The sequence below is a fragment of the Aquila chrysaetos genome, chromosome 19, assembly GCF_900496995.4.
Source record: "Aquila chrysaetos chrysaetos chromosome 19, bAquChr1.4, whole genome shotgun sequence".
Classification (NCBI taxonomy): domain Eukaryota; kingdom Metazoa; phylum Chordata; class Aves; order Accipitriformes; family Accipitridae; genus Aquila; species Aquila chrysaetos.
The window spans coordinates 4751616-4772484 of NC_044022.1; the positions used below are offsets into that span (position 1 = coordinate 4751616).

General features: G+C 44.3%; 1 protein-coding gene across 6 annotated transcripts in view; it reads right to left on the reverse strand.

Moving 5' to 3' along the window:
• Positions 1-20869, reverse strand: part of MTUS2 (microtubule associated scaffold protein 2) — a 314225-nt gene that overhangs the window by 72590 nt on the left and 220766 nt on the right. For all 6 annotated transcript variants that reach the window (XM_030042804.1, XM_030042809.1, XM_030042806.1 and 3 more), the window contains one exon: positions 12927-13088. In XM_030042804.1, coding sequence (XP_029898664.1) covers positions 12927-13088 — 162 coding nt within the window. The remainder of the gene's footprint in view (positions 1-12926; positions 13089-20869) is intronic.

Genomic DNA, 20869 nt, shown 5'->3' on the forward strand with positions numbered 1-20869 from the left:
ATCAAAGCCACGAATGACTAATTTTTATACGAATTTACATTCCATTTAAGGTTACAAATCTCCCAATGTTTCCTCTCTTTTAAAAGATACAGTTGTATACAGAAATGGATATTTCAGGCCATGAGATAACTGTGAGCATAAATACTTGCTCATGTTTTCTACTAGTGTGGTTACAGCATTTGCTTTCAAAAAATGCATCCAAATGCACAGTTCTGTAAAGGTATTTACATTTCCTAATTAACACACACAGCCTGCTTCAAACCAAACTGAAGGAGCAAAGGCAAAATCATTAGACATACAAGGCGAAACACTCCAGACACGTTAAATCATTCAGCAATCACTTGGAAAAACAGCAGACAAAGCCACTTCTCCATTCCCCCGTCATTGCTGAATGCTAGCCTAGGAACTAGACCTAAATACGCCTTATCTGAAACATCTTCTCAAGAGCTGCTGCAGAATCAGTGCCTGTATTTGCCTGTACCTTTCTGAGTCTTTAAAAGCCAGTACAGTGGGATAGGCTTCAATTTGCTTTCCACTTCAGACTGAAAACATGCTAATAAATTAGGCCTTGAGTATTTATTTCAAAACAAATCCTAACATGCTGTAGACATCATTAACAATTCAATGGGACTGCCTGCATTCAGTTGGACTCCAGCTGTTCTCAGGCATATTTTATAAGTTAACTAATCCAGTCTGCAAGTTTAAAAAACCCCAAGGAAGTGTTTTCAGTCACTCACAGACAGAGAGAGCCACTTCAAGCTTTTTTTTGCCTTTCCCCCTGATACCCACGACTAGTCATGTCCTTGGTGAGTGATGACACACACACATCCATGGACGCATTGTTTGAGACAAAATGAGCAAAGCTGGAAATATGATGGATTCTGTAGAATAAGAGCAGTCTAATTCTCTCTAGAGACTCTGTGCTTCCTGTGATCTATGAGACACTGAAAGACTGTGAATAAATAAGTAGATGTAGAAGAAAGACTACGTATCTGTTGAAGTAGAAACTGCTAACGCTTGTGCTTTTCCCTTTGTGTTTGTTTCAAATTTAAAGTCAATCTGATAAGAAAAACAGAAGGACAAGGACTGTTTCATTGACTCGTCTGAAAGTGAATGTTTTCTTTCTATATTAAAAAGAAAAGTCTCTTTAGCTGGTATTAAAAAAACTAAAGGAAAAAATAAACCTGACAAAACGAACCGTTCTTTGGACTGAATAGAAAATCTCAGGGTAACTCAGAACATCCAACATTAGGTGCAAAGTTAAAACAGCTACTCCTTCTCTTCCTGTCAATTTACATGGATCCCATGGCATTTTATTGTCACTTCCTCACACAGTCGTGCTATGGCATGTTTCAGAGTGATTCCCAGGACAGAGGTTGGAAAACTTGCAGTTGAACGTCTCACTTTCACCTGCAGCGTAGTGCTGCATATCCCTATGTTCAGTACAGGAACAACGCGAATGTAACCCAACGCGTATTCACTATTCAGCTTTTAATGGAAAATGTTTGCAAAGGGGAACAAAGTGGCAGCAGACTCTTTTCCCTTCATCCCTGCAAGACTACTGGTGCTCACTTTTCCGCCCTCAGCTGACCTTAGCTCATCCCTCTCCCTCCTGCTGAGGTTGTGTTGTCTGATTTTGCAGAAGCTGATTAAAAGAAGCACATTTTACACTGCAAGCTTGCTGGTGAGAGCTGTGATAATACTGGCTGCCTATTTTTCATCTTGACTGATTGTATTTAGCAGCCTGCCCTGTTACATATGATTTACTGGTACTTGTAAAAGCACAGGAATTGACTGGGTTAGTTTTTTGAACAATGCTTTTGATTGTCTTTAATTTAATGGGCCAAGTAGAAACAAGCTGCTCAAATGAATTCCTTATTGCTACTGTCGTTGCACTCAAATTATGAGATTTCTTATGGGGAATAACAGTCTCACTTGTCTGTGAGATAAACGTTAAATAAGAATAATAACCAAGCTGAAATAGGTATGCCATAACACCCACGCGCCAAACCCCACAACAAGGCAAAGAAAATATAAAATCCTTCAGCTCTCTAATTTCATAGACTGTTGGGTGGCAAGTCCAGCCCGGTGGACAGAGCTGAGCTCTGGAGCAAGCAGCAGGTCTGGAGATGCTCAGGAGATGCTCAGGCACAAACAAGGGAGCCCAGAGCTGCATCAGTATCCTGAAGGTGAACCAAAGTTTCAACAGACAGCACAGTTTAGAGATACCAAGCTGGATTTTCTGTGGGTTTCTATGTTCTGAGAGAAGGATGTGGCTGAACAAGAGCATAGAGGAAGCTGTACTACATGAAGAGAATAAAAACTATGCAGAGCTGGTCAGATGTAAACCACTTCTCAAATCCTTACACACAATTGAGCCACACTTTCTTTTTTCCTGAATTGCATGCAAGTCCTGTTGCCTTTGTGGGAGCCATGTACCCAGTTCCCCTGTGCACACCTACCCTTTAGCTACATGTTTCTGCTCATGAGCTACTCCTCCTGGATGTGCAAAAGAGGCCACAGCACTACAAAACAACACATTGGTTGCTGTGCCTATGGTGGCACATTTATTACCTGTGGGCCTAAGATGTTTGTAGCACACAGAATTGCACAATCAGCTTTGTCAGAAAGACCTCCGAAGCCCTCTGGTCCAGCCTCCTGCTCAGAGTGGGTCGCACTAGAGCAGGTTGCGCAGGGTTTGTCCAGCTAAGTTATATGTATCCCTAATGATGGAGGATTCACCACCTCTCTAAACGATCTCCTCTAGTGTTTGACCACCTTCACAGGCGATCAAATGATAACCACATTCACAGGTGGTCAAACAATGAGAACTTTCTCTGTTCCAACTCGTGTTTGGTGTCTCTTGCCCTGTCCCTGTGCACCTCTGAGAAGAGTCTGACTTTGTTCTCTCTACATCTTCCCATTAGTTAACTGAAGACTGCGATAAGATCTCCTTTTGCTTTCTCTGAACAACCCCAGCTCTCGGAGCCTCTCCTCCTGACATGTCCTGTTGTGTGCCCCAATCCTTTGACCATTTTGGTGGCCCTTCGCTGCTGTCATTCTAGTATGTCACACTGTCCTTTGTCCCGGCATTCCGAAAACTGGACACAATTGTGAGCAGCCGCACAAGTGCTGAATAAAGAGGTAAGACCGCTGATGCTGCAGGCCACACTCTTGCTAATGTAGCCCAGTATGCAGCTGGTCTTTCTTGCTGCAAGGGCACATTGTAGGCTCAGGTTCAACTTGCTGTCTAGCAGGACCCCCAAACAGGGCTTTTTGGCAGAGCTGCTTCCCAGCCACCTGGCCCCAGCCTCTCCTGTTGCATGGCGTTATTCCCTCAAGGGGCAAGACTTTCCATTTGCCTTTTTGAACTTCAGGAGGTTCCTGCAGGCCCATTTCTCCAGCCTGGCAAGGTCCCTCTGAACTGCAGCCCTGCCCTCCAGCACATTGACCAATTCCCACTGATTTGCTATCATCTGGGAGCTTGCTGAGGGAGTGCTCTATCCCACTTTTCAGGTTTTTAATGAAGATGGTGAGAAGTATTTACCCGGTATCAATCCCTAATGGATGCCATAGTCTGCCAGCTGGGCTTTGTACCTCTGATCACAACACCCCGAGTCTGACGGTCTAGCCAGTTTTCCAGCCACCTCATTGTCCATCCAAGGTCTGCAGCAAGCTGAGATACTCTAGGACTTTTTCGCACACAATCACAGAAGAACCTGGGTATGAGAAGGCAATCGCAGGAAGAGGTTTCAGGCCACACTCATGCTGCTGAGTGACTACCAGCATGATTTTATGTGGGAAATACGTCACTCCCAGGCTCAATCTGTGCAAACCCCCTCCACAACTGGAAGCCTGGAGCAGATGAAACGAACGCTCCCGGCCAGGAAACAACCGAGGTCTAAAGCAATTTAATTATAATCAGCTGATTGCAGCGCTGGGTGAATGCACTAGACTGCTTCCAGTTCTAAGGTATGTATGCCTGCATGGTGCTGTACTCTGTGATGCTCCAGACCTGTCAGCACCAGCTCAGGAATCGCTGCCTGTCCGAATCCCCTTTCCATTGCACAGCACAGACATGCTCTTCTTGGATTACTATCTGCTGTGGTGTGTTATGCTGAGGTTTTGTTATGCATCCTGAAGGGCTCACCAGATACACCACTAACTGCACCATGTCAAACTGAAAGGGTTTGCCCAAGTTATGACAGAATTAGGTCCTGGTTTGATTTAGGATCTGAAATGTCCCGTGGTGAACATTAATCTAAGGGGTTTGTAAAACAAATCCCCTGTGAAGGTGGAAAGTTGTTAATCTGCTGACTCTGAACATTGCCTTCTGCAGATATTCTCACATTTTCAGAGAAATTTAAAACAGAAAATTCAGTATATGTGTGCCTCAAAGATTATCTATTTTTATCAACATCTGTGGAAAGAGGAAGCTTATATGTCTTTTCAGAGGTGGATCTTAGCTGCAAAGTTCCCGACGGAGAGCCACTTGCAGCTGTCTTTAAACAAAATATGAAACAATAATAGAAACAGTAAATATTAGTTAGGTTATCACTGTATTCCTCAAAGCAGCTAATGTGTTTAAGTGAAATTAAAGGATCTGTCTCACTTTTTCTAGTCAAGTATGTCTTTTCTCATTTTCTGTATGTTCACAGGCATGTAAATATGAAAGGGGTCTAATAACACACAAAAAAGGGCTATGCAACACACTGAAACCTAATTAAGTGCACTCTTTTCATAAACTAGTCAAAAGGCAATCAGTTCATGTCTTCAAAACAATTTGCATGACAATGATCTTCCACTGCTATTGTCCCGTGCCAGAATGTTTTTTGATCATCTGAATCACTGCACAGCAGCAGCTATAGGAGTCCATTTTCATTAATTAAACAAGTTTTATTCCCTGTGGTCCAATTTATTTGACAAGCACTTTTAGTGAAATATCAGGAGTATAATCTCTCTTGAGCAGTCATCTGTTTTTTTTAATGAGAATTTACAGCACAGGTGCTCTTCTCAGGTAACATCTAACACATGAAAGCTTTCATGTGATTTTTGTTGGTTATTTTCCACTCATTAATATAGGTAGATATGCTCCTTTGTGAATTAATCTACTATTCATCCATAGTTAAAATGATGTAATCTCTGAAATACAAATTTAATTCTTCTGTCACCTGATAACTGCACTCTTTCAGAGTTTATATTTAAATAACTGCCAACCTCTTTGTGAAATACTTTCTCCCCCTTTTACTTTTGTAAAATATGCTGTACACAATACATGTAGTGTCTGCACTTTAACTGTAACTGTGGAGTGCTCTAAGCACTTCAGTTTAGTAACTGCAATGTCTTGCCCAGGAGGTTGGACAGATGCAGTATGTGTTTATAAACATATAGGTAACATCAAGCCCTATAGCAATTACTACTAGGTGATTGCTAGGAGTATGATACATAGAATATCTATCATATCATTCTCCAAATACACAGAACATATAGAAGGATTCATTGTGGTTTCCCTACTTTTCAAAAGCTTCACTATATGGCTGACTTCAGTAGCACTGCTCATGGGACAGCCTGGCCTTCTGACTTTGACTGAACGAGGCTGGTGACTTCTTCCTCAAATGCAAAATTCACCCCTAAGGTCATGTTACTGATTCACTTTTTCTTATGGGAAAATACGGCTCACTTTCCAGATGATGTTGGTTTGTGTTGTAAGGCTTTACTGCTGGACACAGGGACGTCCCCCCATCCACAAAGAGGGGCATGTGGTACGAAGACACGTGTTTCACTCCCAGCTAAAAACTTCCATCCGTGGCGGAGACCAACCCTCTCTCCTTGGTCACAGCCTCTGTGCAGTGTCTTGTCTCCTGCCGCAGGGCAAAAAAGGCACAGGAAATTTTGGTGGTTTAGTTCCTTCCAACCATGACTCACTCCATGGTGGGTCTGGGCTACTGCCAGTTCAGCTACGGAGAAACTGGGCTGAGATGGAAGATAAACATGTGCCCCACCAATCATCCCTTTGCAGATGCTGTCCTCATGATCCAGCTGCAAATAAGAGGTAAGCAACAAGCAGGCTCACAAGGCTGGGGCTGTCCTTCCCAGATGAGCCACCTCCTCTTTTTTCTTCCAAGGCTACCCTGGCAACCTGGAGCTGGATATCTTATACATTTATTAAAAAACTGTTGATGCTGCTAACCAGGAACATGATGAAATATGATAAGGATAAATCCATGTCCAGCTAAGGCTTTCTGAGATGTATTGTTGACACTGAGTCCTCCCTTAAATACTCTTAATACAGCATATAAATGAAAGCATATGTACCGGGAAGGTTGTGCTCTACACCCCTCCTCAAAACTTGCATCTGGGTCTCTTGTAACTGCATTCCCTTTGAGAACAAAGACTGCCTTCAATATAAGGGCATCCAAAATGGTCACTGGATATAAGATAAGCTGTAGTTTCATTCATTCAAGAACACCTTCAGTAATTTGTCTTTTCTATTGTTCTGTCTTCCTACATCATGGTTGCTCTTCTGTTCTTTGAATTGTCTGCGCACGCAATTGCCATTATGTGATAGTTCAGAAGAATGTTAGAAATGTATTCATTCCACTGTTTTCAAGACAGTTCATCCTTTCAGCTTGCAGCACTGCAGAAGGTTTCTTTGGTGTTGCTGTTGCAGCAATGAGGCTGGCTGCCTCCCCAAGCATGACATTCATCATCTTTATGACAAGCCAGTGTCAGTGACCCAATGGGTGTGGGGGTGTGAATTAATTTTTAGTGTATCTTCAAACATTTTTGAAACACTGATTTTACCCCTCTGCTCCCTTACTGTTATCAATCTCCTGCCCTGTGATGTCCAGCAATAACGCCAGACTTGCCCAGCGTAGACTGGTAGCCTGTGCCGGTGATTGTTCTTTCCACTTTGCAACAGCACTCCAAGCAGACCTTTTACACTGTCTGTACATGCAGACTTTCAACCTTTACATCCTCTGTCTGCTGCAGGACATCCTTTTGGAGACTGGCCTTTTCAGCACACCCATGCACTTTCTCTGCCATATTTAAAATATGGTATCTGGCACAACTGTAAAGGGCTTTTGTTAGACACCTTTGTTTGCCTGGGATCAGAAAGCCCAAAGCAATACGAGCACTTTACTGCCCTTTCTCTGCTTGCTTCATTTGATCTGTAACATCTTCCTTCTGATTTAATAAAGAGTTCATTTTTAAAAAGATGGTTTTGCGCTTCAGCATTTAAAAGATTTGCAAAACTGTCCAAAGGATACTTAAACAGAAGATTTTACATTCTATAGGGCTCCCTATCACATTAGGATCTACAGACAGCATTCATATAATATTGCAAGAGAGGCAGGATTAGACTTGCTGAAAAACCTTGTCTTTATCATTGCTTTGATTTATTTCAGCCTTTGCTTCCATCAGATACTTAGCATTGTGAGGAACCTGACACCATTTTAATTAAAAAAAATCATGACTTGACCACAGATATATCTGCTGCTATCTTGGCTCATATAAAAATTAAACCAGAGCATTGGACTAACGTAGTTTGTTTTGCTTCTGTCCGTTGTGTATAATAACAACAACTTCCTAAACTTGCCAGCTGTCCCTGTTCAAGATCTGTGTCTGACTGTTTCCATAACACAGCCAGCTACCCCAACTTTACAAGTTTAGTTTTCTTCCAGAATAAAACAGGCAAGTTTTACCTCACCTGACTTGAGTCTCCCTATCAAGACTGGACTATAAATTCAGTGAGGTAGTGGAAATGGGCTCCATACACGGCCGCATCGAGTCTTTGCTGGTGCAAACAGCGGTGCCTTGCTGGGATGAGGCTGGGTAGGTGACTGGAGCCCCTGACCCCCAGAGTGGGAGAGAGTAATTTCATACATGGATCTAACAGGTTCTGGCAGCATCCCTCCCGGCTCTCTGCTACTGTGGCTTGCATAAGCAAGCATGTGGGCAATTCCCATCACATCCCTGGTATGGAAAGGCCATGGCGGGCTGCTGGATTGAACCCTGCCTCCTGTTCTGCACACTGACAGCTTCCCGGCTAAGACAAAGCTTAGGAAACATGACAGAGTCAGAATAATGGCCTTGCAATCAGAAGAACAAACCCGACTGCTCTTCAGCACCATCCTGAACGCTGCACCTCCTGCATAGGGCACACCTGTATGGACCCACGCACCCGCAGACGCGAGGACCGAACACCGCACTCTACACAGCCTGGAGGGAAGTAAATCCAATTCATAAGCTACACGGCTTTGTCTCTGATGGGCCTATTAACTCAGACACAGCATGACATTAACAGCACTTTGCAGCTCTCGACCCACAGGTTCACTTTTGGCCAACTTGAAACACAGGCAGAGTTTCCATTTGTGCGCACCCATGGAAGCAGACATGGTTACTGGAGGGTCATACAAAGACAATAACAAACGCTCTGAAGGAAACTACACGAAGACTAAGTGATGACACAGAAAACATCTATTGACAACCTCAGGACAATGAGCAAATGAAGGTTATTTGGAAGGAAGAAAACTGGAGAACCTCTCACAATGATCCAAATTCTGCATGGCCTTTTACTTTTCAGCTTTGTCTCCGGAGGTTGTAAAATCCAGCAAAAAAGATTAATCACAGATTAAATAATTTCATAGATTAAAAACCCAAATTAAAAGTCAGCTTTAGCTTTCTGCCAGCCTCAGTGATTCTTTTCCCCTTCAGTGTTTATGCCCTGATGTGATGGCAAACACTCTTTCTGGAAACCTGCTCCTTGATCAATATTGTTTTGCATTAAGTTGTAATTTCTGCTCTCCTGTGTGGGTGTGAGATTTGGAACCTGTGCGGGTCTGAGATTTGGAACCTGTGCAAATTCAGAGGTGACAGCCTGAACCATTCAATTAGTCCTGCCCATGCTAGATTTTTTGTGTCCACATTAGCATGATTGCATATCAAACACCACTGTTCCAGCTCATTGCAGTGCCCCAATACTGAAACCTCCCTGGCAAGTACTCACTCGTGTGAGGCTGCACAAGTAGTAAAAGACTCGGGTCTTCTTGCCTGTGACAAAAGAAGCCCGGAGGCCAGAAGAGCTCCTTTCTACAGAAACTTGAAATAGCCTTTTAGAGCTTATCATGCGAATGCCACTACCTGGAAAAGAAAGGTTTTTGCTGGAGATGTCTAGGGGCAAATCTGATACTAATCAAATACTGCTGTAGCCTGAAATGACATAACTTAGCTAGGGACCAGAGGAGAGGAAAGGAAGCTCAAAAGAAAAGAAAAAAAAAAGGAAGAAGACTTGAAAAGGAAACAAACAAAAAAAATTTTACCACCTTTTATCCATATCTTCTGTTCATAGATTGGCCCGTTCCCCAGTTAGTAAGTGCAGAGGATGTAAGTAAACAGTTTTCTGACAGTAAGAAACAGCGAATCCTGACTGTGTTGGACAAAAGACTACATCCTCCTCCCTTGACTTTCACTTAGCTGGACTACGTAAGGCGAATGGTTTCAGCTTCATCTTCCCTGCCAGATTCTCTAAGCCACTGATTATAGCAGTAAGTCCTTTTCTGCAAATGTGAAGTTAACCAGGTATATTGGGTTTGTGTGGCCAGGTTTTGGTAGCGGGGGGGGGCTACAGGGGTGGCTTCTGTGAGAAGCTGCTGGAAGCTTCCCCCGTGTCTGACAGAGCCAATGCCAGCCGGCTCCAAGACGGACCTGCCGCTGGCCAAGGCCGAGCCCATCAGCGATGGTGGTAGCACCTCTGAGAGAACAGATTTAAGAAGGGGAAGGAAAACCTGCACAATTGCAGCCGGAGAGAGGAGTGAGAAGATGTGAGAGAAACAACCCCGCAGACCCCCAGGTCAGTGAAGGAGGAGGAGGGGGAGATGCTCCAGGCGCCGGAGCAGAGATTCCCCTGCAGCCCGTGGGGAAGACCATGGTGAGGCAGGCTGTCCCCCTGCAGTCCATGGAGGTCCACGGGGGAGCAGATCTCCACCTGCAGCCCGGGGAGGACCCCATGACGGAGGAGATGGGTGCCTGAAGGAGGCTGTGATCCCGTGGGAAGCCTGCGCTGGAGCAGGCTCCTGGCAGGACCTGCGGACCCATGGGAAGGACTCACGTTGGAGAAGTTTGTGGAGTACTGTCTCCTGTGGGTGAGACTGACACTGGAGCAGGGGAAGAGAGTGAGGAGGAAGGAGCGGCAAAGACAACGTGTGATGAACTGACCACAATCCCCATTCCCTGACCCGCCACGTGCCGCTCGGGGGGAGGAAGTAGAGAAATCGGGAGTGAAGTTGAGACCAGGAAGAAGGGAGGGGTGGGGGGAAGGTCTTTTAAGATTTGGGTTTATTTCTCAATACCATACTCTGATTTGATTGGTAATAAATTAAATTAATTTCCCTGAGTCAAGTCTGTTTTGCCTGTGATGGTAACTGGTGAGTGATCTCTCCCTGTCCTTATCTCGACCCATGAGCCTTTCACTGTATTTTTCTCCACCTGTCCAGCTGAGGAGGGAAGTGATAGAGCAGTTTGGTGGGTTCCTGGTGTCCAGCCAGGGTCAACCCACCACAGGAGGTTAATCTATCTGGAAACTGGGTGACCAGAACTAGTACTGCATAAAGTCTCTGTCTCATATTTTGTACTGATTCTTCCTTCCCGGCTTCATTTGCAGTGTGTGTTATCAAACCCAGTGGGACTCACATAGAGAAGAAACTCTCTGTTGAATAAAAGCCAGACTGGAGAAGACTGGTGACTTACGCAAAATTCTTTATTTTGGAATCTAAACTCTTAGATCTAATCTGAACTGGATAGAATTTCTATACTCTTACTGAAGCGCTCTCTTTTTTTTAATCCTTACTATTCTGTACAGACATACACAACCCTTCACTCAAGACCATGAAGTGGCCTATCCAAACTGTCTCTCTAAAGGAAAATGCTGAGTGGAAAAAGTCTGACTTGTCTTTCTGCATAATGTTCTCTCTAAACAGGCAGATATGAAGCTACAATATTTTAGGGACAGAAGTAGAAAAGCATTTAAAAATTAAAAATCAAACCTAAAGGAGCATCTTAGCAGAGAGGGGACAATAGACATAGGAAAACAGTAAGGCAGTGGAAAAGCAAGGAAAGATTCATGAAAGTGGAACTAGGGGTTGTTTCTATAAGAAAGTATGTAGAGCCATGAAAACTGCAGGAGTAAAGAAACATTCAGGCACGTCCAGGTTCTCGCAGCTCCAAGGTTCCAGCTTACTAATAGCAACAGAAAAGCCCTCTGAAAAACATGCTGGCTTTGGAGAGTAACTTTGTGTCATATCATCTGTGGAACAAATCTGGGTACTGCTTAAGTCAAATAAATTCATATTTCACTACTGTCATATAAACACAGTTGAGTATGTTTCACTCACTACAGTACTATGTTACACCTCATGCACCCCGTCATCTTAGTGATCTATGAAGTGCTTTCCAGGAATATAAATCTTGAAACCATACTATTCCTTCCCCTCCACATTAGAAGATGCAATATTGACCTCGGTAGCCACATGCAAGAGTTCAATGACCAGTTCAGGCACAGGCTTCTCACCAGTAAGTTCCTTTAAAAATGGCTTTAAAAATGACTGTTAAAATGTTCCTTTCCTTTAAGAGGTTTGGAGGATCTCCCAGGGCATGAGGAAGCAGGAATGAACAAGGAGACACACAGAGGGTGTGGTGTGCGAGAGCTTGCTGTGGTTACAGCAGTATCTCCTGGGCTCCGAGGAACTTCCATGCTCTTCACGAGGCTCCTCAGGGCACTCTGAGGTCTTGGCCAATGGATGCCCAGGGACCATGGCAGTGCAGAAAGGTAAGTGCCTGGGCCACATTAGACAGAAAGGCAATGGGACAAACAGGAGCTGGAACAAGGTAGGGGACCCTTGTCCACTAGTGAGTGGGAAAGTGCTTGAAGCCACCTGGGGTGAGGAGATGTCATCTGTAACCAGGGGAGAGGGTGTCTACAGCCATTCTTTTAAACTTAATTTATAATTATGACCAATAATCACATTGACGCTGCCTGCAAGTCACAATGAACAGCCCTAACTCATCCATCACACTCAAACTCGACTCTACGTTGCCGGTGCTGAGTGTGTAATAGATGTTCACCACCACATTGACCCTCATCTCTCCCCACTGAGCGGGCAGGCAGATGGGCCGGCGTTAGCAGCCCTCAAGGGCAGGCAGCACGGACTGCTCCTTGCTCTCTCAGAAGTGGTGAGTCCTACCCAAGAGGAACCTGGAGTTCAAACACCATGTCCAAGTGCCTGGCTAGGGAAGGGGCAGCAGGAAGCAAGTGTGAGCAGGAGATGGCAGAAAGATGCACATATTTTTCAACAAAAAACGCATTTGGCAGAAAACTGTAAACCTTCCTGAGACACTACGAATTATTGCTGGCTGATTTGAGACATAGCTGGATTGAGCTGAAAGAGGGCTTAGGTTAGGAAACAATACTTTTTTTTTTTTTTTTTGCTTTATTTACTTGCCTCCTTCTCTGTCTCTGAGAGAAAATACCACAAATCGCTTAAACTTAGAGGGCAGTATTCTCATCCCTGCAAGCATACCGAGCAATGAATTATCTGCTCAATGGAATGCTCTGGTCTCTAAAGCAATGCAAAGTTTTCAAAAAGCTGTCTGGTGAGAACCATTAATATATACAATAAATCTCTGTCATGTGTAGTTAGGGACACTAAATGCCTTCAACTCCAGACACAGTTCACAAAATGAGATTATAGCTGTGTTGCTGACTGTGTTTCAAAGAGCCTACAGCAAACAGAGTCCAAATCAGCACATTGGCAATGTGCCCAAGAATGGCATGAAAATTAATTGAGTAAGCAACAAAATAGCATCATAATAAGGTTTCTGCATTTCTTGGCCGAATGCAGGTGGTGTTTCAAGTTTGGAGCACTTACCAGCAGGTGCTGTGGCAGTTTTTGGTGCTGGAAGTAAGCTCCTGCGTGGAGGTGCTGTGCTGCTCAATACCTGCGTCGTGCTCTTGCTGCTCCCCTTGGGGACATCTTTAGAAGGTGCAGATACTTTAGGAGTGGTTTGCTCTTCATTTCCAAAGCTGGAACCTGCACGAGACCAAATTGCTCTAATTATAAGTTCATAAAAAATGTATGTGAACTGTGGCATACAGACTGAGCTTGTATCAGCAATTATAATCTACAAAGACATATTCTCATTGCAACTTGGGCTAAGTTACATGGACTTTCGCCAATACAAACAGTTATGTAGAAATAAAGAGTTCCCAGCAAGTTACTTAAATGCTAAGTCGTGGCAGCTGTTGGAGTCTGAGTCCAACAGGAACTTAACACCTGCTTTTGGTCTAGCTCCATAAAGGTATCTGGCTGCAAGGCTCATAAAGAAACCAATTCTAAATATCTGGGTGGATGAGTTGGTTTTGGCTTCATAGTTGCTACAGGAGCCACCCTACACACTCACCCTAACACTTGGGAATTGCTGGTTGTCAGAATAAAGGGGAATAGCAGGGCTCAGTGGTGCAAGGCACCAAATTCTCCTACCCAGGAGGGATTTCCCACAGACAGTGTCTCAGACCACACGCAGGCATTTGAATAATAAGGAGAAAAAAAAAAAAATTCTGCCTTAACTTTCACATCCACTTCAATCATATTCTCATAATGAATCTTAGGTTGCCAAAGTTTCCAGTTTATATTGACCTCTTTCAAAACCTCTAATGGGTTTGCTTTCTTCCTGCATTTGACATCTAGGGAATAATGACATCCCAGGCTCCTTGTAGACATAAGGAAATCAATCTTTTCTTAACATTTGAAAAAGGCAAAGTTGGAGTGTCTTCTTTATCTATTTTGTAGAAAGCCTAAGAGGAGCAAAAGATTACAGCACATCTGGACTTGAACATTTGCAGAAGGATGAACGTTTTGTTTGAAAAAATGAGTGAAGATTGTGGCAAGAAATACATAGGATTTCAGAAAAGGGCTATAATTTTTATTTCCATTATTTTAAAAAGATATAATACAATACTACTTAGGTACTGCCTGCAGGAAAATGATAACATTATTTTAATAATTGGCATGTCCAAGTCTCCAGTATTTTTAAGATGTAGGCTTCTTAAATGTGTGCAAGTGAAGGAGAGATTTTTTTTTTGCCTTTCTTACTGAAAATCCACTAGAAAAAAAGTGCAGGTTGGAAAAGAAAATCCTCTTTTCTGGTAGAAGAAGAATATACCTTTTGGCTCTGACAAAACAGCTTTAAGTTTTGCTGTGTCTTTAAGGCTGCTTGCATATAAGTCTTAGTTTAAAGCGCATATCTGCAGTATACATGGACTTCTACAAACACATTTGACCTTTGTTCAAATAATAAGCCACATTAAAAATTCAAACAAAACAGTGTACTGTACTCTACACAAGAACAGAAAAACCTGAAGCATTTGTCATCTTTACACTGCTGTGTCCATAACAACCCCTCAGCACATCAGGTCGTTGTTTTATATCCAAAGTACATGGATTTTTCACCCATGTAACAAACATTTAAGATTACGTGCTGAATTATCTGCTGACAAAACACTGCTGACTTCAGTAAAGTCAGGTCAGCAGAAAATCTGGCCCAGTCTCCTCTGCGGCTGTGCACGAGGACATGTCTACCAGGTGCCAGGGGGATGTTATAGCGTGTGTGTCCACCTCAGTCTGTTTGCATCACACTCCTGGAGTGACTCCTGAAGTGGTCTCAGCTATGTGCTCACCCAGTCCGTTTGGGTAGCACTGCTTGTATAAAATTTTTTCTTTCCTCGGCTATTTGTTTAAAAGTTTCAATTGTAGAAACACTAATCTTGAAGAGGAAATTATTCCTATTATTTGCAGAGAAATGCCGTTCAAGTGCTCTTTAATGGAAACCTTTTATTCTATTGTGAAATGTATTATATGGAGAACGTTTCAACTCACAAATCTGGCTGAATGGAAGCAATTCCCGCATTGAAGAACAAGGTGTCCAGGGGAGTTACATAACCTCTCATTAAAAAAAAAGTTTAAAAGCTTTTCTAGGTATTGAAGAAGAAGTGCCGCCAGCTGAAAACGCTTTTACAGTCTAAAACACAACATAAGAGGTCTGCTAATTATAGAAATGAGTGGGTGGGAAAGCTGACAAACACGGCCTCACCAGGTCCCCTGAACTGGAAATGCCTGGTGCCTGGAGAGAGCCAGCCGTGCGCCTCGTGCTGTGGCTGGACAAACTCCTTCAGGAGGAAAAAAAAACCAAAGAAAAAAAGCAATTCAGCTTTTGATCTTTTAATAAGAAACGGACTCAGGGAGACAAGCTGCGTCGCTGTACTGGGTGTCTGTGGCAAGGCGTTGGAGGCTGCAGGGACGGCAGAGGATGGGGCTGCCCCGTGCCAGACACAGCCGGCTCCAGTTGGCTCCAGCCGGCTCCAGTAGACCCACCACGGGGCACAGCCTGGCCTGGCGGCCAAGCTGAAGGCACCTCTGGGAAAATGTGTTGAAGAAACGACAAAACATTGCCCTGCAGTGAGGAAAAAAGTGTGAGAAACAGCCCCGGCGAGCACCAGGGGCAGAGAAGAAGGAGGGGGAGGAGGTGTTCCCCGCAGCCCCTGGAGAAGACCGTGGTGAAGCAGGTATTTCCCTGCAGCTTGTGGAGAGGACCACGGTGGAGCAGATATCCACACCGCAGCCCGTGGAGGACCCCACGCCGGAGCAGGTGGACACGTCCCAAAGGAAGCTGAAGCCTGTGGAGAGGCCTCGCAGGAGCAGGCTCCTGGCAGAAGCTGTGGCCCTTGGAGAGGAGCCCACGCAGGAGCAGGTTTATCCTGAGGGACTGCAGCCTGTGATAAAGACCCACGCTGGAGCAGGGAAAAGTGTGAGAAGGAAGAAGTGGCAGAGGGGAACTATTATGGACTGACTGCAACCCCCATTCCCCACCCGCCCTGCGCTGCTCGATGGGGAGGCGGGATGGAGGAGGTAGAGGAGTTGGGAAGGAAGAAGTGAAGCTGAGCCTGGGGAAAAAGGGGGTGAGGGGGGAAGCTGGTTTAGGTTTTTTGTCTTTGTTTCTCACCATTCAACTCTATTTTAATTGGAAATATATAAAATAATTTTCCCCGAGTCAAGTCTGTTTTGTCTGTGACAGCAACTTGTAAGTGATCTCCTTGTCTTTATCTCTGCCCGTGAGCTTTTTCAGCTTATTTTCTTCCCCGTCCTTTGGGGTAGTGAGAGAGTGGCTGGGTGGGCATCTGGCAGCCAGCCAAGGTCAACCCACCACAATAGCAATATTAATATATCCAGGATTTTTTGAGATAAGGTCAATGTTTAACATGAGACAATGTCTCACGCTTTGCTCTTCAATCAGAGATGGAGTTCAGAAAGAGGTAGTGGGGTACAACAACACATGCATGTATAACATGCCCCCAAAACCAAATGTTTGCTGCTTCCATGATTATCACTAGGGCAGTGTCTAGCTCCCCAGGAGCAGCGCAAGGTGACCTCCACCTTGCTACACATGATGCTGGATTCCACTTTTCTTTTCAAATAGCATTCAAAGAAGAAATGAAATTAAAGATCCAGGGAAATGCATATTCCTCATGATCTAAGAAGAAAATAAAGGTTTTCATTTACTCAGAGGAATTCACTTCTTGAAGGAAAATCAGAAAGATTGTTCATCAGATGGTACTTGTCAGTCCATCATGAGATAATGTCTTCCACTATTATCTGCAGCCAGTGAGTCAGTAGCATCTGCCCTCCCAGAATACCAGTTCTTCTTTTTCAGTAGAAGACTGTACAGAAACACCAGATGTGCAGTGCTTGAACAGTTTCCAGGTGATCCCATCCTCCGCTGTATTGTACCTCTTCCCTCCTACTCCTCTACTTTTGCATTCTATCTAAACCAGGGGAGACTCCTTGCTTGCCTTTGAAGCACCTGGCAAGTCATTTGGGTGCTCCTACATAAAACGCCCTGTATTTTTGCAGACTCTGTACTCTATGAGAAGCAGCACTGCTGACTTTGCAGTAGAGTATTTAACAGACTATTAATGATCCGCTGGAGCTAAAGGCCTTCAGCCTCACTTTTATCATCTCCTCACTATGAGCCCCAAGGAATCCTACTTTTCTGCTTGTGAAAAAAATACAGGGAAGAAGAAAAGGTGTTTGAACACTTGCAGGTACTTTGGAGAGTCCCAGCTGCACCCACTCACCCCCTACACTGTTATGCCAGTAGACATGCAGAAGTCAGGGCTGGCAATGTATTGTAGGCTACATGTTCAAAGAAAACCATGACCAAAATCCCACTGGCTCCCAGATGGCTTCAGCCACCTCTCTCCATATCTGCCACCATTCTCTTCACCATGTGGAAGCCCGACAGCCACAGTTTTCCCTGCCTGCACTCAAGGGCAATAAAGTCTCCTTCTGTTGGAAAACTTGCATCCTTTCTAGAAAAACAGCTTATCTGACAATGCCTATGGGTCTGTTTTGCTGAGAAACAGACCCCAAAAGAGTATTAAAGCATGAGTGAAGCTGCTTCTGCAGTTCCCTGTCTTGTGGGCTGCATGTGAAGCCTATCGAGATGGATTGAGTTTCCAGCTCTTCATAGCAGGTCAAGCATTTGCCGCACTTGGCAGCAGGCTTGGAGCTGTTAGCTCCCCGCCACAGCTGTAATCACACCCAAGACACTGGGACCGTGCTGGTGTTGTGAATGTTCACTGAAACACAACCCAGAGTGTCCTGGTTTGGGCTGGGGTAGAGCTGATTTTCTTCCTAGCTGGTACGGTGCTGTGGTTTGGATTTAGTGTGAGAATAATGTTGACCACACACTGATGTTTTAGCTGTTGCCAAGTAGCGCTTATCCTAAGTTGAAGACTGTTCAGTTTCCCAGGCTCTGCCAGCAAGCAGGTTCCAAGAAGCTGGGAGGGAGCATGGCCAGGACAGCTGACCCGAACTAGCCAAAGGGATATTCCATACCATAGACATAGAATGTCATGCTCAGTGTATCAACTGGGGGGAGCTGGCCAGGAGGGGCGGATCGCTGCTCGGGCATCGCTCAGTGGGTGGTGAGCAATAGAATTGTGCATCACTTGTCTTTTCTTGGGTTTTATTTCTCTCTTTTTGTTGCATTCCTTTTCATTACCATTCTTATTATATTTTATTATTATTATATTTTATTTTAGTTTAGTTATTAAACCCTTCTTATCTCAACGCACGAGTTTTACTTTTTTTTCCCCGATTCTCCTCCCCATCCCACTGGGAGTGGGGAGGAGTGAGCCAGAAGCTGTGTGGTCCTTCATTGCTGGCTGGGGTTAGACCATGGCACAGGGCAATAGCAAGCCCTTTCCATCTTAAAGATCCTTAGACACTACTTGACACCAAGTTTAATGACAATGAAGGTACGTCTAACTGTTGCAGCAGTGATCCCACTCAGCATTTCTAAAGCAGTTTTCGGCCACGGAACACAATGAGCTTTAAAAATAATGAAGGAGTTGAGCCACTTTCCAAACTCACAGAGCAAGGGAATAGCAGAGACAGACAGGAAAAGCGAGCAGGAAAACCTGATGATGAGTACGGCTGGAATGACTTTTTTTCACCTGCAAAACATTGGGATGCATTAATCCTCTGGGTTTTACTAGGCTTCACTTCTTCTGCCCCAGTTTGCAAGCAGAAATACAAGCACAAAATGAAACTTAAAATCACTACCATGGGCAATAGTCTCATTAGGAAAATACCTAAACTACTGTGACTAATCAGGTGATGTCTAAAACAAAAACCCGCAAGACACACTTGTCACTAAATTGGAATGTTTGCCCATCCTTCAATTAATGTCCACTTTTTATTTCTGATTTTTATTTGTAAAGTGGTAAGTAATTTTTATAGATTGATTACAAGATATGCAGCCTGCCAGCTGAGCTTTTTATTTCACTGTTTGAAGGGTTACTGTTTTAAAGTCCAACACTGCATATTTCAATATAACATGTCACAGTGTAATTATCAAGAGACGCGATTGAATGTACAGCTCTGTAGCTCAAGCTGAAACAATGCTATTGACCAAGCGGTGCAGTGTGATCATTAGCCCTGAGGGGTTACCATGCTATTATGATGTTACGATAGTAGACGAGATTACTAGCCAGCTAATTTGTTTTTTTGTCTTTGCTGAAAGCCAGTGCCTGGTATTTCCTGATACAACAGGCCTAATGTGCAACAGATCAGGGACAAGCTGATGACAGGTTTCTATTCCATTCAGAACAAGAAGCTTAAGGATTGATGTTCACACAATGCTTAAACCTAGCTTACTTACCTCAAAGTATTTTTTCCCATTGCATTTTTTTTGGCTCAGACAAAGGTGTTTGAGAAATAATCCCCTTTAACATATTTATTTTAGAGGAGGTTTGTGCACGCCCACGTGCCTTTATAAAAGCTGATTTTTCAGAAGTCTTAGCATTCAAAACTGAAACCTGAATTTTGATTTTTGAGCTTAATAACTTCCTTCAAAATAAGGAGCACCACCAAATCTGCAGCGCCTCTCAGCACAGGAGCCAGCTCTCTGAGCTTTAGATGACTTTGGGGCTCTGTGCTGCAGATGGCTGCCTCTGAGACAGCCCCTTCATTTCTAGGGAAGGAGTTTGGTGCCATCACTGATGATTAATTACAACTGTGTGATCAGTCATGGCTTTTGTACACTACCACTTACATCTATAAGAGATTACTGCATGTCCGTCCTTTTTGCCCATGCCCTCCAGTCCTAAAGCCAAGCACCTTTCTCCTATGACACCCGCTCTCAGACAGTTTTGGCCCCTCAGATCTGTCCATGCAGATAGCTGTTGGGGCACTTGAAGGGTGGGAACCCTGCAAAGTCGACCGTCGCCAGAAGAGCTGCAAAAGCACCTCCGTGCAGATGCACTGGCAGGCTCCTCCTTCGCCTCCAGCTGCCCATATGATTGCTTCTGCAGCCAGAGGCTGGATCCTGCACTTCCAGCCGATCCAGGCAAACAAAACACAGAGGTGGTGTTTCTGGCAGGGCAGAGGGAAGCATCACCTCTTCAATCTGTGCCTTCCTAACTCAACTGGTAGCTGCACTGCCAGGACAGCACTGGCAACCCTACTCATGGCAGGATGCCCTTGCAGACATGGCCTTTAGTTGAGGCTTGGTCTATCAGGCTGTATCTATGCTGCTAAATAAAAGCTGACCAAGAGGCATAGGCTGGCTCAACCTGACACCACTCAGGCTAACTATAGCAGCTTTTCCCGAGCGAGTTAGAGCAGCCCAAACCACAGCCACAGTGTGAAGAACAGGGTGTGGGATCAGGAGACTGGGCTTAGCCTAGCTTCCAGGCTCTCCCCTGCTCACCTGCACAGCTGGACTTGCAGCCAAGCAGCATCCACCGAGCTGGGCCGTGTGTGCTCCCAGCCCACGGCAAAGGAGGTCATTCAGCTTAGCCTCACCTGCAACAAAGCGGGTTTAAGAGAAGTGGAGGTGTTTTGCCTCTGCCAAGCGGAACTGAAGCTCCTTTCTTTACATGTTTTACTGGTTTTGATGACTTAGAGGTTTTGAAATCTAGATTAATTTTTGTGGTACTGACCCATCTTCAGTGTCCTTCATACATAACAGATAGTAGAAATACAGCCTTCTGCTGATGCACCTCCTTGTATCAAGACTAACTTATTAATTTCACCTCACCAATTAAAATACACATTTTAGGATCCATCTAAATGGATTTCTTACTCGAGTGGAGTTACGTGCTACTCCCTACTGAAATATTAGAAGCCTCATTGGGCAAGGTGAAAATTTCAGCACTGGCTGACTATGCCACACTTTGGAATCACATAACACATTTTTTTGGGGCTCCTGTGAAATATTACACCTCTACTAGGCAAGATAAGCATTTCAT